This window comes from Eriocheir sinensis, chromosome 29 (assembly GCF_024679095.1).
Source record: "Eriocheir sinensis breed Jianghai 21 chromosome 29, ASM2467909v1, whole genome shotgun sequence".
NCBI classification, from domain to species: domain Eukaryota; kingdom Metazoa; phylum Arthropoda; class Malacostraca; order Decapoda; family Varunidae; genus Eriocheir; species Eriocheir sinensis.
This window is the reverse complement of record NC_066537.1, coordinates 18258701-18275492: the sequence shown is the minus strand read 5'-3', so window position 1 is coordinate 18275492 and position 16792 is coordinate 18258701. Positions and strand designations below refer to the sequence as shown.

Sequence of the window (16792 nt, the reverse complement as noted above, 5' to 3'; positions counted from 1 at the left end):
TGTGGAATGGCAGTTATTGGAATACTGAAACTAGGAAACCTACATAAAGGATAATTGAGATCAACAAGATTGAGTGTCTTTACAGAGAACAAAACGGCAAATGTCTATGAAAAAGCTTTAGAAAATAAGCCTCACAAAAAGCTCCATAAAGCCCAAAAGCGAGTGTCTTTACAAAAAAAATAATAGCAACTGAATATGATAAAAAAGCGATACAGTGCTGGGAGTTTTGGAGAGATAGAAGGAAGGAGACCAGTTTGGTAGACCTAGGAAAATGTGGAGAAGGTATATACAGGAAGACTTGGCACTGATGGGATTGGATGAGCATCGGGCAGAAGACAGTAGAATGGAGGAGAGCCATAAAGCATCCAACCGCTCAGGAAGTGAAAACGGAACGAAATGATGATGATGATGTGATGATGAAAAAGCAAATAATTCAGCCTGTCACTAGCCTCCCAGAAGCCCTGCCGAGCCTACAGAGAGCAGCCGTGGAGGGCCGAGGCACCTTGGCAAGAGGCGTGGACTGGGACGTTGGGTTGGGCTGCCTCTGACGCAGGTGTTCCAGGTCCAGGCGCAACCGGAAGTCCCGCAGGTGTCCACAGATGGCCTGCCACACACACAGGAGGCTCTCAATGGGGGGCGGGGAGAGGGGGCTCGTGGGGGGCAGGTGGAGGGGCGGAACACAGTGAAGGAGGGTGGATGGGCCACAACTAAGGGGTGGAGGTATGCTTCTCCATCAGGTGTTTTAATACTAAAGATTATAAATAACTTGTAACTAAGTGACTTTTAGTAACTAGCAGGGTGCCACTTTTTATGAGGCTCAGAATATTAGTTTCACTTTCGGCAAAATAATTAATGCACAGCTGTTTCAGGTGGACAACTTTCTGTACTGAAGTGACCATCGTGTGAGGCAGGCAAGGCTCACACATGCATATCATGACACGTTCAGCAGCTGAGTGTTAGGCAAGGGTTGGAGGAGAGGAGAGGGAGAGACAAGAGGTGAAGAAGGAAAGAGAAGGGGGAGGCAATGGGATAAAAAGAGAGAAGATGGGGAGGGATAGAGGTGGTGAAAAGACTTATAACTGTGGGGCATAAAGGGGCTATTACACTGGGCAAATTTTCCATGGATCTTCAGTCAAACCACGATTTCTGCTGGCGTGGTTCTCATATTTCCGTGGTTTTCTGACGTGTCCACGATCTTCCAAAGCTCCAGTAGATTTCACCAAAGGATGATGGTATTACTCACCAGCATCAGCAGCAGCAATAACAAGAAACAAATGAGAACCACGCAAGTGGAAATCGTGGTTTGACTGAAGATCCACGGAAAATTTGCCCAGTATAATAGCCCCTTAAGTAATAGCCTGTTACAATGAGCTTCTCCGGCTGTCTTTACCTGGAGGAAGTTGGTTATCTCAATCTCCATGACGGCCTCGTTGCAGTGGTCCAGCGCCGCCTGTATGTCATTCTGGTGCACGTCCAGCTCCTTCTGCAGACCCTGGAACACCGCCAACACAAAGCTGCGCAGGTACGCCACCTCCAGCGCCTTCATGTGGTTGAACAGACAGCTGCCGTCCCCTGCAGGGCACACGGAGAAGAGGTGGGCCTAAAACAGTGTCCTTCATGCCATAATCCTCACCCTCATAACCTTGGCATGATGCAGTGTGAGAGACTGAGGGACACACACACACACACACACACACACACACACACACACACACACACACACACCTGCGTCAGACTCCTCCGAGCGTGGTTCTCCATTCCCCTGCTTCCCGTTCTCCTGACTGGTAGAGGCCGAGGGAGAGGGGGAGGGGGTGGCAGAGGGACCTGAGCCCCCTTTAAGGGGTACGGTGTCCTCCTGCAGATCCAGTTTTGATGTGGAGTCAAGGTACAAGTCCTTCCCCACCACGGCGTCGCGGTCCTCACTGGCGGGGAACACTCAGTGAGGGAGCGGCAAAAGTTGCCATTCATGAACAAAAACTATTTCCTTGTCTTCAAGTTGACAGAGGTAACCTAGAAACAATGCTAAAAAAATATTATTTGCTCTCAAACAACATATGATATCAACACATTTGAATTGTGCCATCAGATCCTTCAAAAACTATCCACATGCACATGAAACACCTCTGATTTTCCCTTATAATTGATGAATCTTTTTTTCTATAGCCCAAGGAAGTTGCATAGGCTATTTTTTTCCCCTGAAGCCTTTTATTTCAGCATTTACTAATATGATCCCACCCAAACTGTGAGTCGCAGCACCTGTTGATGAGCTGTGTGGTGACGCTGCTCAGCTTGCAGTCGTAGGAGTAGATGGGCAGCGTGACGGTGCCCAGCAGAGGCCGGTGTGAGGCTGGTGGCCCGGCGCTGGAGCTGTCGTCCAAGCTGGATATCCGGTGCTCTGCGGGCCCCTCAGTGGGCTCTGCGGGAGGCTGGACTTGCAGGGGCACGCAGCCTTCCTCACTCCTCAAGCCCTCGCTGGACATGCTCTTGGAGGCAGCCGTGAACACCCCGCCAAAGGACTTGGAGGGCATGGAGATGTACCTCTTGCGGATGTGTTCGTTGGGTGAGGTGGTCTTGGGAAGCACGGCCTGGGGCTCCTTGGTGGGGGAGTCCACCGAGCCGGTCCTGTTCCTCTCCGCTGCACTCGCTCCCTGGCCAAAGAAGTTGCAGCGTTCCTGGCTCACATGGAAGGAGCTCGCCCTCTCCCGCACATGTGAGTCTGCATACACCGTCGGAACCACCTGGGAGCCTGTATGGGGTGCCGGCCCAGACTTGTAGCGCATCCTGGCGGGGGTATGGTCCTCTGTGGGGGCAGGCTGGATGCTGGTGGGGGTGGTGGGGGGGAGGCTGGGGGAGGTCATATGTGTGAGGGAGGACGTGCTGCTCTCAAATGAGATGTGTTGCTCTGATAGCGGTCCCCCGGCAGGCTGATCAGTAGTGTTGGTCTCTGTGTCAATGTCCTGTAGATCGCCCCCTCCCGGCACAAGCTTGAGGGCCAGGTTCTCGCTGTCGGTGATGTTGGCGCGCTTCACCAGCAGGAGTTTGAGGTCGTGGTAGGAGGCCGGCAGCAGGGTGAAGAGCAGGTGGTTGGACGACACGCCCTTGAGGAAGCATCGCCACTTGGGAGGGTCGTCTGTCTTCCCTGGTGTGCATGACGTGGAGGAAAAAGGACATGACAAATTTCTTAATAGTAGACATCCCATATATATGAATAGTGAATGAGTTGGTAATAGTAAACATTCCATAAATATGAATAGTAAGTGAGCTGATATTAGTAGATATCCCATATATTTGAATAGTAATTGAGTTGAGTGTGACAGGCAGGAAAGGAGACATGGCAAGTTTCTTAATACTACTGTACTTGACATCCCATAAATTCCAAATGAGACTGATGACAAAGTAGTGAACAGAGGCAGCTAAAAGTCAAGCAAAATAAGACCTTTTTCTTCTATTACAGCAAGAGGTGCAGCTCAGGGGTAGAAAAAAAGCAACATAAAAATCCTGCAAGACACTCCTCCAACAAGAGAAAAAAAGTATGAAAGCCCATCAGAACATCAGATCAAAAGGACTTACTATAAAAAAAGACGAAAGAAAAACACTGACAGGGAGCCACTAACCAATATTCGTGTTAGAGAAGGGCGACACGGGAGACTCTGGGGGGCGCGGCCTCTCCTGCAGCACCCCCGGGAGGGCCAGCAGGTCAGCGGTGCTCAGCGTGTACTCGCAGCCGTGGTGGAGCTGCTTGAGGTGCATCAGCAGGAGGTTGTACAGCGTCTGGTTGGCCTCGTCCACCGTGTTGTCGCAGTGGAAGGTGACGCGCTTCACCAGGCTGCTCATGAGGTCTATGGGGCGAGGCAGAGGGTGAGGAGGAGGCTGTAATGAAGGCTTAGACATGGGGTGTATATAGTGATGCATTAAAAAGGTCTGTAGAGGGAGGTCTATGGAAAAGGAAAGGGAGACATAGGGTTGGAGAAGGAGAGAGAGGAGGGAAGCAAAGGGTGCAAGAGGAGAGAGGAGAGAAAGAGACGGGTGAAGAGAGGAGAGGGAGAGACGAGAGGTGAAGGAAAGAGAAGGGGAGGCAATGGGATAAGAAGAGAGAAGGGGAAAGCAAGGGGTGAAGAAGGAGACATGAGAGGGATGCAAGGGGACATATATAATAACCTGCTACAACAAGCTTCTTTGGCATTCTGTGGAGCCAAGATGAAGGGTTACGAGAAGACTGTGAGGAGGACCAATAGGCCAGAGGGTGTACGTAGTGGTATTATTAAGCAAAACAGGTCAGGACAGTTAGGTCGGTATCATAAGACATTTTCGCTTCTCACATCAGCTAGTTCTAAAGGTCAAAGAGGGGATCAGTCGGGTTCTAATGAGTGCTCCTTCAGGTTCATGGTACAGAAGAAGGGTCAAACTACCACCAGGGTCATAAAACTACTCCTGGAAATGCCCCAAACTCCTATGAAAGCCTTCTCAAATAGGTGTTCTTGGGTGATGAAATGTCTTATAACACAACTCTTAACCCGGTAGCAGCGACGGGCCAAATTTGTGCCATGATATAACCCCCCCAAATAGATGATACATAAACTGATCACAAATGCTTTGATGTATATTGTAAAATGGTTTGTGTGAGTGATGATTTTTTCTCATTTTTCTTGCTCAGAGGGACCATTAAAAAACATGATCCCTGCTGCTACCGGGTTAATGCTGAGGTCTCCCTAGGCTCTCTCACCCTGAACGAAGGTCGAGACGAGAAGTTCCGCTTGCTGGCACATCGGAAGGAGGTGGATCAGGTCGAGGGAAAAGGGAACCTGCTGGATGCGCTGTGAGGGGTCTGCAGCCGCCTCATCCAGGGCAGGTGGCGGCTCTGGGTGGGGCGGCTCTGGGCCTCCTCCGCCAACCCCGCCATGGCCAATTCCTCCTCCTCCTCCTCCTCCTCCTCCTCCATGACACATCTGCAGCAGGTGTTCGACGGTCATCATGCTCCAGATACATTTTTGGTCCACTGGGTAAAACTGTTGAGGAAAAAAGAAAGAAAAAAACATTAAATGACTTGATTGAGATGAATTTTTGGTCACCATTTAAAGATTGTTGAGGAAGAAAGAAGGAAAATATATATGAATGTTTTGCCCCACACACATCTTTGGTCACCTGGGTAAAACTGTCAAGGGAGAGAGAAAGAAAATATATATAAATGACTTACTTCAGAGGCGTTTTCGGTCATCTGTTAAAAATTGTACAGTCGTCCCTCAAATAGTATGGTCCCCAATAGTACGATTTCGGTTTTATACAGATTGTCATAGAAGATTTTTTAGGATTTTTTAATTTTTCCGCTCGTTACACCAAGTAGCCATGGCATGAGTGGCAACACTGTTCTACCAGACTGCCATCCATGCGCATCTCCTCAGTCCGTGTGTGTGCACAACATCAGGAACACTGTTCTGCCAGATTGAAACCTATGCGCTTTCCCTAACTCCGTGTGTGTGCACAACATGGGTGCGAAGCCCCCTCGACACTGGCAACTTGGGTCTGGGGGTAACAACTGGTAACAACAAAAAATAACCATGGAATCTAAACCTAAAATGACTTAAAAATAATAAATAAATACTAAAGAGAGGAATTGGAGGTCTTGATTGTTCTTTAATTATGGAAGAAACGATTTTGATGAATGATAAAAAGAGGAAAAGAGAAGGAAAACAAATATTAAAACTGTAACCATTGAATCTGAACCTAATATGAAACTTAAAATATATAAATAAATACTATAGAGAGGAACTGGAGGTCTTGATTGCTCTTTAATTATGGAAGAAACGATTTTGATGAATGATAAAAAGAGGAAATGTGGAAAAAAAATAACCATGGAATCTGAACCTAATATGAGACTTAAAAATAATAAATAAATACTAAGGAGAGGAATTGGAGGTCTTGCTTGCTCTTTAATTATGGAAGAAACAATTTTGATGAATGATAAAAAGAGGAAAAGAGAAGGAAAACAAATATTAAAACTGTAACCATTGAATCTGAACCTAATATGAGACTTAAAAATAATAAAAAATACTAAGGAGAGGAATTGGAGGTCTTGATTGCTCTTTAATTATGGAAGAAACGATTTTGATGAATGATAGAAAGAGGAAATGAGGAAAAAAAAATAACCATGGAATCTAAACCTAATATGAGACTTAAAAATAATAAATAAATACTAAGGAGAGGAATTGGAGGTCTTGATTGCTCTTTAATTATGGAAGAAACGATTTTGATGAATGATAAAAAGAGGAAATGAAGATAAAAAATAAAACTCTTGGTAGCAAATCTTTTTATTAATCTTATCTCCTTTATCTATCCACCTGCATACCTGCCGCCCTAACCACCACCACCACCACCACCATCACCACCCCACAACCACCACCACCACCACCATCACCACCACCACCATCACCACCATCATCTTCACCACTACTACCAACATCACCTTCATCTTCACCATCAACATCACCACCACCACCATCACCATCACCACCATCATCTTCACCACTAGTACCAACATCACCTTCATCTTCACCATCAACATCACCACCACCACCATCACCATCACTACCATCATCTTCACCACTAGTACCAACATCACCTTCATCTTCACCATCAACATCACCTTCATCATCATCTCCACCACCACCACCACCACCATCACCACCAACATCTTCACCACTAGTACCAACATCACCTTCATCTTCACCATCAACATCACCTTCATCATCATCTCCAGCACCACCACCAGCACCACCACCACTACTGCCAACATCACCTTCATCTTCACCATCTACATCACCTTCATCATCATCATCATCACCACCACCTTCATCATCATCACCACCACACTTGAACAGAGAAGTCAGGCATAGAAGGACTTAACGCACCCACCACACACACCACCATCACCATCATCATCATCACCATCACCTTCACCATCATCACCACCACACTTGAAGGGGACAGCCAGGCATTGAGGGACATAACACACACACACACACACACACACACACACACACACCTCTACACCATCACTTTCATCATCATCATCACCATCAGCTGCTCCCTGTAGTACACCATCAAACATGAATTCCAACTTTCCATAGAGATTAATGTTTTTTTTTTTTCTGTGTGTTTGAATGAAGTACTTGAGGTTAGAAGAAAACAGTAATGATAAAAAGATATATAATAAATCTGCACCAAGTAAAGAAATAAGCAAGAAATAAATGAATAAATATAGATAGATGAGTTAGTGTATGAAAAGATGAATAAACAAGGCTATATGTTATGTATTATTATTATTATTATTATTATTATTATTATTATTATTATTATTATGTTTATCAAAATATACTGTTCTTGTGATCTCAGGAATAGCAAAAAGGAGAAGGAAGAGGAGGAGGAGGAGGAGGAGGAGGAGGAGAAGGAAGAGGAGGAGAAGGAAGAGGAGGAGGAGGAGGAGGAGGAGGAGGAGAAGGAAGAGGTGGAGAAGGAAGAGGAGGAGGAGGAGGAGAAGGAAAAGGAGGAGAAAAAGGAGGAGAAGGAAGAGGAGGAAGAAGAAGAAGAGAAAGACAAAGAAAACAAGAACAACAAAAACCACGAACATGAAATAAATGAAATAATGAGAAAATGAAGGAAGGGAGGAGGAGGAAGAGAAGGAAGGAGGAGGAGGAGGAGAAGGAAGGAGGAGGAGGAAGAGGAACGAGGAGGAGAAAGGAGAATGAGGAAGAGGAGAAGGATGAAAATCACAAAATAAATAAAATTAAATAATGAGAAAATGAAGGAAGGGAGGAGGAGGAAGAGAAGGAAGGAAGGAGGAGGAGGAAGAGGAGGGAAGAGATAAAGGAGAACAAGGAAGAAGAGAAGGACATAACTAACAAAATCAACAACAAAAACAACAAAACATGAAATAATAGACGAAATAAAAAATAATTAAATGAACCCAGAGAAAGTTGAGCTGCATGAAAGGAGGAGGAGGAGGAGGAGGTGGAAACAGAGGAGGAGAAGGAGGAATATGAGGAGAGAACAAAAAAGGAAAACAACAATATCCACAAAACAATGATCATAAAATAAATTAAATGAAGAGGAGGAGGAGGAGGAAGAGAAGGAAGAGGAAGAGGAGGAGGAGGAAGGAGGAGGAGGAGAACAGAAGCAGAAACCACAAAATTACAAACATGAAATAAAAGAAACAATGAGAGAATGAAATGAAGAGGAGGAGGAGGAGGAAGAGAAGGAAGAGGAAGCGGAGGAGGAGGAAGGAGGAGGAGGAGAACAGAAGCAGAAACCACAAAATTACAAACATGAAATAAAAGAAACAATGAGAGAATGAAATGAAGAGGAGGAGGAGGAGGAGGAGGAGAAGGAAGAGGAAGAGGAGGAGGAGGAGGAGGAGAACAGAAGCAGAAACCACAAAATTACAAACATGAAATAAAAGAAACAATGAGAGAATGAAATGAAGAGGAGGAGGAGGAGGAGGAAGAGAAGGAAGAGGAAGAGGAGGAGGAGGAGGAGAACAGAAGCAGAAACCACAAAATTACAAACATAATAAAAGAAACAATGAGAGAATGAAATGAGGAGAAGGAGGAAGAGAAGGAAGAGGAAGAGGAGGAGGAGGAGAACAGAAGCAGAAACCACAAAATTACAAACATGAAATAAAAGAAACAATGAGAGAATGAAATGAAGAGGAGGAGGAGGAGAAGGAGGGAAGAGGAGGAGGAGGAGGAGGAGGAAGAGAAGGAGGGAAGAGGAGAAGGAGGAGGAGGAGGGTGTGGGTCGCTATCACGGCCATCACAGGAAAGAGAGGCCCCAGGTGTGCTATCTTATCTCAGCTCACCCAGACACAGCCCTGATAACCTGTAACCACCACCATTACTACTACTACTACTACTTCTTCTACTACTATTACTACTACTACTACTACAACTACTTGGCTAAGTCTATTACCACTGCTATTGCTACCTACATTATTATTTCTACTGCTGCATCATATCTAATAATAATAATAATAATAATAATAATAACAAATGAAGTAAAACAAAATCACATCAGAACACATCTAACACCCTTTCATCATTAACTACAGAACACAAATTAATTACTGTTCATTCTCATTATTATGCTTTTCTGTATTCTTTCGCCTCCGTGGTGCAGTGGATAGCATGTCTAGATACGCATCCACTAGCCTGGCTTCAATTCTGCCCGGTCACCGTACATCACAAACCTAACTGTCCATTCTTCCTCTCGGGCTGGTCGGTAAATGGGTACCTGGGGAAACCTAGGGAAGGCAAACTATGGTAACCCGGATATCAGACCTGCCCTGTGTCCTTGGGTAATGAGTTCTTATCCAGCAAATGCTCATGGGCTAAGGACACAGAGATAGGGGCCAACGCAATGTGGTTAGCGTGAACTCTCGGCTTTTCCTCCCCCTCGCTTTTCTCCTTTCTCTTCCAATTTTTCTTTTTTCTCCTGTTTTCTGCCTCCTTTTCATATTTTTCACTGTTCATTTCTTCTTCTTCTCTCTCCTTTTTATCTCTCTCTCCTCCAGTCCTCTTCCTCCTTCTTCTTATCTTTACCTTAACTTTTAAATTTTCTACCTCTCTCCCCCTTTCCTCCTTCTCCTCCTCCTCCTACGGGATAGATGGATGATACGCCTCTACAGTGTCTTAACCTAACTAACCTTTTCCAACACTATGACCAACATTCTCAAACATTTCGGGGATAACTCACCCATATTTGTTAGGGCTTTCGCATAGGTTGTTGTGGGTATTTCCAAGAGTGGTTTTTATGAGCCTGGTGATCTAGTTTGATAAGGCTTCTGCACGTGAATGTGAAGAAACACTCATGAAAACCCGACTGATCTTCTTTGAGGCCTTTGGAAATACTTGTTGTGAGCTGATAGCGTTTGAGAATACGTGACTTAGTCCTGTTTGGTTATTGTACGTACATTATCTGACTCATACTCAAGGTTCAACTCTTATCTCATTTTGCAAGTTGCTCACGTAGGCCACTCATATGACTGAGAGAGAGAGAGAGAGAGAGAGAGAGAGAGAGAGAGAGAGAGACTTGTTGTGACTCTACCATCATATATCATACATGTTTTTTCCCCAATATTCACACTTTTTTTTTTTTCAATGCAAATTTCATGGCCTAATATCAATAATCTATAATCCATTTCTATACATCATACAACTCAGTAGATTTCCCTTTCCCAAGAATACTTAAGTTTCAGCTCTTATTTAACCTTCTGAGTCATCTAATCTTGCAAGTCGCTCAAGTAGCCCACTCATCACGGACCAAGGAGTCTAACATGTGTGCAAGTCATTGGGCGCACTAAATCCAGAGGCGTAATGAAAGTGAAAGGGGGGCGTCCCAGGGTCTTCGGGCCTCGGTCGGCGTCCTCCGGGGCCGATCCCCGACCGGCCGCTAAGCTCCTGGGATTTGTGTGTTAGGTTTCTATACATCATACAACTCAGTAGATTTCCCTTTCCCAAGAATACTTAAGTTTCAGCTCTTATTTAACCTTCTGAGTCATCTAATCTTGCAAGTCGCTCAAGTAGCCCACTCATATGCTTCAAAAGATCATTGTAAGCTCCTGGGATTTGTGAGTTAGGTTTCTATACATCATAAGGCTCAGAAGATTTCCCTTTCTCGAGCTCCCATCTAACCTTACGAGTCATTTACGTAGGCCATTTCTGTCGTAAGCTCCCTGGGTTTGTGTTTTTCGTTGCTGTACAATGCGATAATGTTTCCTAATTTCCTCTTCAGAAATATCCCCCGACTTGTATATTTTTCTTTGTTTCTGATTCTTCTTGTTACCCTTTCCATAAGATGACCACAATATGACGACAGAGTAAGCAATATCAATGGAGGTTTGAGTTAGCTTGAATACGCCTACTAAATCAAACTTTTACTGTATCTTAGCATTATGTATATTCTTATGACCATTTCAAAGCCTTGATTTTGGTTTTGAGACTTTATGAAATATTAGAGTAAGGGAAAGTAACAGGAGTTTGCGTTAGTGGAGGAAGTTAGCTTGAATACGTCTACCAAATCAAACTTTTACTGTATCTTAGCATTACGTATGTTCTTATGTTCATTCCAATGCCTTGATCTTGGTTTTGAGACTTTATGAAATATTAGAGTAAGGGAAAGTAACAGGAGTTTGAGTTTTTTTTTTTTTTTTACGTTGTTGCCTATTGCGCCGGTAGGCATCTTCCCGGTGGGGCCTGATGGTCGGCCCAAGGCATCTTCCAGGTGGGGCCTGATGGTTGGCCCAGCCCGTTCTGGCGCAGGCGAGTGTTTATAGTGGCGCCATCTTGCATTGGCTCATGCTGCCCCCCGGAACTCGTTCTTGATTCGCTTAATAATGTGGAACGCTTCACGATTTTGCGTGTCATCCTTGCGCAGGGGCCATGAGTTAGTGCAGGAAGTAAGCTTGAATACGTCTACCAAATCAAACTTTTACTGTATCTTAGCATTACGTATATTCTTATGACCATTCCAATGCCTTGATTTTGGTTTTGAGACTTTATGAAATATTAGAGTGAGGGAAAGTAACAGGAGTTTGAGTTAGTGAAAGGAGACAGCTTGAATATGTCTACCAAATCAAACCTTAGCATTATGTATGTTCTTATGACCATTTCAAAGCCTTGATCTTGGTTTTGAAACTTTATGAAATATTAGAGTAAGGGAAAGTAACAGGAGTTTGCGTTAGTGCAGGAAGTAAGCTTGAATACGCCTACTAAATCAAACTTTTACTGTATCTTAGCATTACGTATGTTCTTATGATCATTCCAATGCCTTGATCTTGGTTTTGAGACTTTATGAAATATTAGAGTAAGGAAAAGTAACAGGAGTTTGAGTTAGTGAAAGGAGACAGCTTGAATACGTCTACCGAATCAAACTTTTACTGTATCTTAGCATTAAGTATGTTCTTATGATCATTCCAATGCCTTGATCTTGGTTTTGAGACTTTATGAAATATTAGAGTAAGGGAAAGTAACAGGAGTTTGAGTTCGTGGAGGAAGTAAGCTTGAATACGTCTACTAAATCAAACTTTTACTGTATCTTAGCATTATGTATATTCTTATGACCATTTCAAAGCCTTGATTTTGGTTTTGAGACTTTATGAAATATTAGAGTAAGGGAAAGTAACAGGAGTTTGAGTTAGTGAAAGGAGACAGCTTGAATATGTCTACCGAATCAAACTTTTACTGTATCTTACCATTACGTATGTTTTTATGATCATTCCAATGCACTGATCTTGGTTTTGAGACTTTATGAAATATTAGAGTAAGGGAAAGTAACAGGAGTTTGCGTTAGTGGAGGAAGTTAGCTTGAATACGTCTACCAAATCAAACTTTTACTGTATCTTAGCATTATGTATGTTTTTATGACCATTCCAATGCCTTGATCTTGGTTTTGAGACTTTATGAAATATTGGAGTAAGGGAAAGTAACAGGAGTTTGAGTTAGTGAAAGGAGACAGCTTGAATATGTCTACCGAATCAAACTTTCACTGTATCTTACCATTACGTATGTTTTTATGATCATTCCAATGCACTGATCTTGGTTTTGAGACTTTATGAAATATTAGAGTAAGGGAAAGTAACAGGAGTTTGCGTTAGTGGAGGAAGTTAGCTTGAATACGCCTACCAAATCAAACTTTTACTGTATCTTAGCATTATGTATGTTTTTATGACCATTCCAATGCCTTGATCTTGGTTTTGAGACTTTATGAAATATTGGAGTAAGGGAAAGTAACAGGAGTTTGAGTTAGTGAAAGGAGACAGCTTGAATATGTCTACCAAATCACACTTCTACTGCATCTTATGAGCACGTATATTCTTCTGGTCATTCTAACACTTTTATCTTGATTTACAGAAAGACTAAGAAATATCAAACAAGAGAAAGACAAAATTATCAAAGTTTGCGTTGGTGGAAGAATTTGGCTTGAACACGTTTACGAAATTGAAATCGTCACCCTCATAAAATAATCGCCTAAGTCATTTTTCAGCGATTTCCAGGGTTTTGTCTACATTAATTTTTCAACATGTGACGCCCATTTTTGTATAGTTGCCTTCGACATTCAGGGTTTGAGTGTCCAAAAATTGGCCTCTACATTTCTGCCTAAACCTTAAGCCAAATGAGATAAAGACAGTTCTTTTCTGATTTCCTGTAAAGTAGAAAATAATGACTAATGCAGTCTGTTTACGAAGGTGACGATATTTTACTGTATCTTATCAGCAGACTTATTCATATGATTATTCTGATGCCTTTATCTCCTCTTCCTCATTGCTACACCTATATAAAGACCAGCAGCCCTCAACAACAATAGTTCAGTTTCATATGAGTCTAAGAGCATTTACTTCATACATCACAGAATTGGTATTTATAGTGATTGCCAGTGGTGGACGTTGGGATTGCCTTTTATTATTGTTGATCAATAAAATACTATTGAGTATGGCTGAGGATATTGATCAACTTGGAGGTTGGAGGCTATTTTCAACGTCGATCATAGAATTAGTAAAAATAATGACTGATACTCGTCATGTGCTACTTAATGAAGGCTGGCAAAGTTTTCTTTTAATGTCATTCATAAAACTAATAATGAAAATGACTGAAGATGTTCATGAACTTGGTATAGGATGGCAAAGGCTATTATCATTATTTATTCAAAAACTTTTAATATTTATGACTGGTAATGGTGGAGGTTGGAAAGACTTCTTTTTAAAATTGTTCAGTGAACTGACTCCTATTTATAATGACTGGGATGTCTGAGTCTTTATTTAAAAAAAGGGGGTTTATGAGATGTTCATGAATTTATTGAAAAAAAAAAAAAAAAAAGAACTTATAATGATTAAGGCAGTTAATTTTTTATAGGTATAAATAATAATAATAATAATAAATGGTTTATTTCATGAAGTACCAGGCAGCCCTAGAGAAAACAATACCAATAATCATAGTAAAGATAATAATAATAATCACGATAATAATAATGATAATAATAAAAGGAATCATAATCATAATAATATCCAAAAGAACAGGCTGGGCCGACCATCAGGACCCACCGGGAAGAAGCCTTGGGCCGATCATCAGGCCCCACCGGGAAAAAGCCTACCGGCGCTACAGGCCGCGACGTAAAAAAAAATAAAAAATAAAAAATAAAATAAAATAAAAATAATAATAATAATAATCATAATAATAATCAAAATAATAACAACAATCAGTCCTACTCAGATGTAGGTTCTGATCAGAGGATAAGGCCTCCGTGGGAAACCTCTATAAAAAATAACGCGCCTCGACTTTTACCTCTGTGGTGGTGTGGAAAAAAAGTCACAACCAAAACAATGTTACTTACTCATAGAAAAGTGTCTCATCCATATCAAAACATACAAAAAGAGAGAGAGAGAGAGAGAGAGAGAGAGAGAGAGAGAGAGAGAGAGAGAGAGAGAGAGAGAGAGAGAGAGAGAGAGAGAGAGAGACTGACTTGTTGTGACTTTACCATCATATACCTTACCATGTTTTTCCCCAATATTCACACATTATTTTTTTTTAATGCAAATTTTATGGCCTAATATCAATAATTTATAATCAAGTTTATAAGTGTATATATTTCATGTACAAAATGCAGAAATAAACTTTGTGCCATTTCTGAATGTATCTTTTTACCCCATGTCCGGAATTCCTGATATGTCTGGTAATAACGTAACACAGTCATCCCTCAAATAGTACGGTTTCCAATAGTTCATTTTTGGTTTTATGTGGATTTTCTAAGAAGATTTTTTAGGATTTTTAAATTTCCTGACGAGCAAGAAATTTAAAAATCCTAAAAGATTTTCTATGACAGTCCGTATAAAACCAAAACCGAACTATTGGAAACCGTACTATTTGAGGGACGGCTGTATTTGGAGCCCTGTTGATCAAGGGTTGAGCCACTCTATTGGGTAAGACTGCAGGGTCATTGTTGTTTTGTTGGTTATTATCATGTTATTCAGCTTAGTTATATACCTCGTAATCTCATTTTGATGCTTCTCATTTCGTCTTATTTCTTTTATTGTTCCTCTTGAGAACTTTTCCTGCTTTTCTCTTTTGAAATATCCTCCGACATATCGTCACCTTCGTAAACAGACCGACTAAGTCATTATTTTCTACTTTACAGGAAATCAGAAAAGAACTGTCATCATCTCATTTGGCTGAAGATTTAGGCAGAAGTGAAAAGGCCAATTCTAGAACACTCAAACCCTGAATGACGAAGGCAACTGTACAGAAATGGGTGGCACATGTCAAAAAATTGATCATGCTTTTGAGATGTTATGGACTATATTTGAGACTATGAAATCTGAGATGTTGTGGACTATAATGTGAGATTCTATGATATTTGAGACATTGTGGACTATATTTGAGACTTATGACATTTGAGACATTGTGGACTATATTTGAGATTTTATAATATTTGAGATGCTGAGGACAATAATATGTTTGAGACTTTATGACATTTGAGACATTGTGGACTATATTTGAGATTTTATGATATTTGAGACACTGTTCTTTTCTTGCCATTGGGTATGTTTGGTTTGTATGAACCACTCACCAAATAAGTTCTAACACACTCTAGGAAATGGCAAAGCCCTTTTTGTTTGTGAGAAACATCTGTCATGGTTCATGATAAGTCTGGTGTGTGCATGTGTGTGTGTGTATGTGTGTATGTGTGTGTGTGCGTGTGTGTGTGTGTCTTTGTTGTTACTCGATCCACATGTTTATGTGGTCGGAGTCTAGATGGGTGGGTTGGCCGCTCACGCGCAATGGTGACAATGAGAACTGGCACGGAGGAATCACAGGCACACCACACCAACAACAGCTTTTTCCTTCCATTTAACTGCAGCAACTAGTCCATAACTTGGGTAATGGCAGCACAAGCTCCAACAGCCCTTAATTACTTTAGTAGAAGACACCATGTCGATACAGGGCAAGCGCTTTGTTAACATTGTGGACGTGGATACTACAGGCAACCGACCTTGGCCATGTGTGACGCACACCCGGAAAAGTTGGATTTGCCGGTTGCCCTAGCTGCCACTAACACCAGGTTACGGACAACCGACAACTCGCTCCCGGATGGGCGCATGGGCATTGCCAGTAGCCACAACGGTTAGAGGAAAACGGCCAGTGTGGCACTGCCCCAAGGCAGCGAGGCCGCTGACCGGGTGAGTGCCGGCGATGACGTCACCAGACTCCCAGTAAATCACAGGAGTGTTTTCAGAGCTCAGCCAATCGCAAGGCTTCATTTGTGGCTTTAAAACAACCCGTTCTCTCTTTCTGTTTCCTTCCTTTTAACAAGGCACATGTTTTGAGATAACAATGGAGTAAAGGAGGAAAAAAAGTCAGCTCAGGGGCACCATGAGCCAATTATAATGGCGCCACTATAAAGAGTTGCCTGCGCCATGCCGGGCTCAGGGCTGACCATCAGGCCCAGATGGATAGTCTACCGGCGCCATAGCCCACATGTAAAAAAAAATTAAAATTTAAAAAAATCTCCACGAGTCGGAACAGATAAGCGCTTTTTCAGTGTTTTCAATACCTCGAGTTTTGCGATCCTCGAGTTTAGTGCTATACCTTCGGAACGAAGCGAGCAAGAAACTCGAGAGGATACTGTATATTTGAGACGCAATAGGCTATTTCAGATTGTATGATATTTGAGACATTATGGACAATATTTCAGATTTTATGATATTTGAGATGTTATGGACTATATTTGAAATTTTACAAAACATATATTC

General features: G+C 42.3%; 1 protein-coding gene across 18 annotated transcripts in view; it reads right to left on the bottom strand.

Moving 5' to 3' along the window:
• Window positions 1-16792, bottom strand: part of LOC127005258 (KICSTOR complex protein SZT2-like) — a 102191-nt gene that overhangs the window by 52369 nt on the left and 33030 nt on the right. For all 18 annotated transcript variants that reach the window (XR_007758408.1, XM_050874039.1, XM_050874042.1 and 15 more), the window contains exons 20-25: window positions 4724-5006; window positions 3615-3839; window positions 2257-3139; window positions 1726-1922; window positions 1391-1572; window positions 503-604 (exon numbers count right to left, since the gene is read on the bottom strand). Coding sequence is in view for 17 of the 18 variants with exons in the window: in XM_050874039.1 (XP_050729996.1) it covers window positions 503-604; window positions 1391-1572; window positions 1726-1922; window positions 2257-3139; window positions 3615-3839; window positions 4724-5006 (1872 nt within the window). In the remaining variant the exon portion in view is untranslated. The remainder of the gene's footprint in view (window positions 1-502; window positions 605-1390; window positions 1573-1725; window positions 1923-2256; window positions 3140-3614; window positions 3840-4723; window positions 5007-16792) is intronic.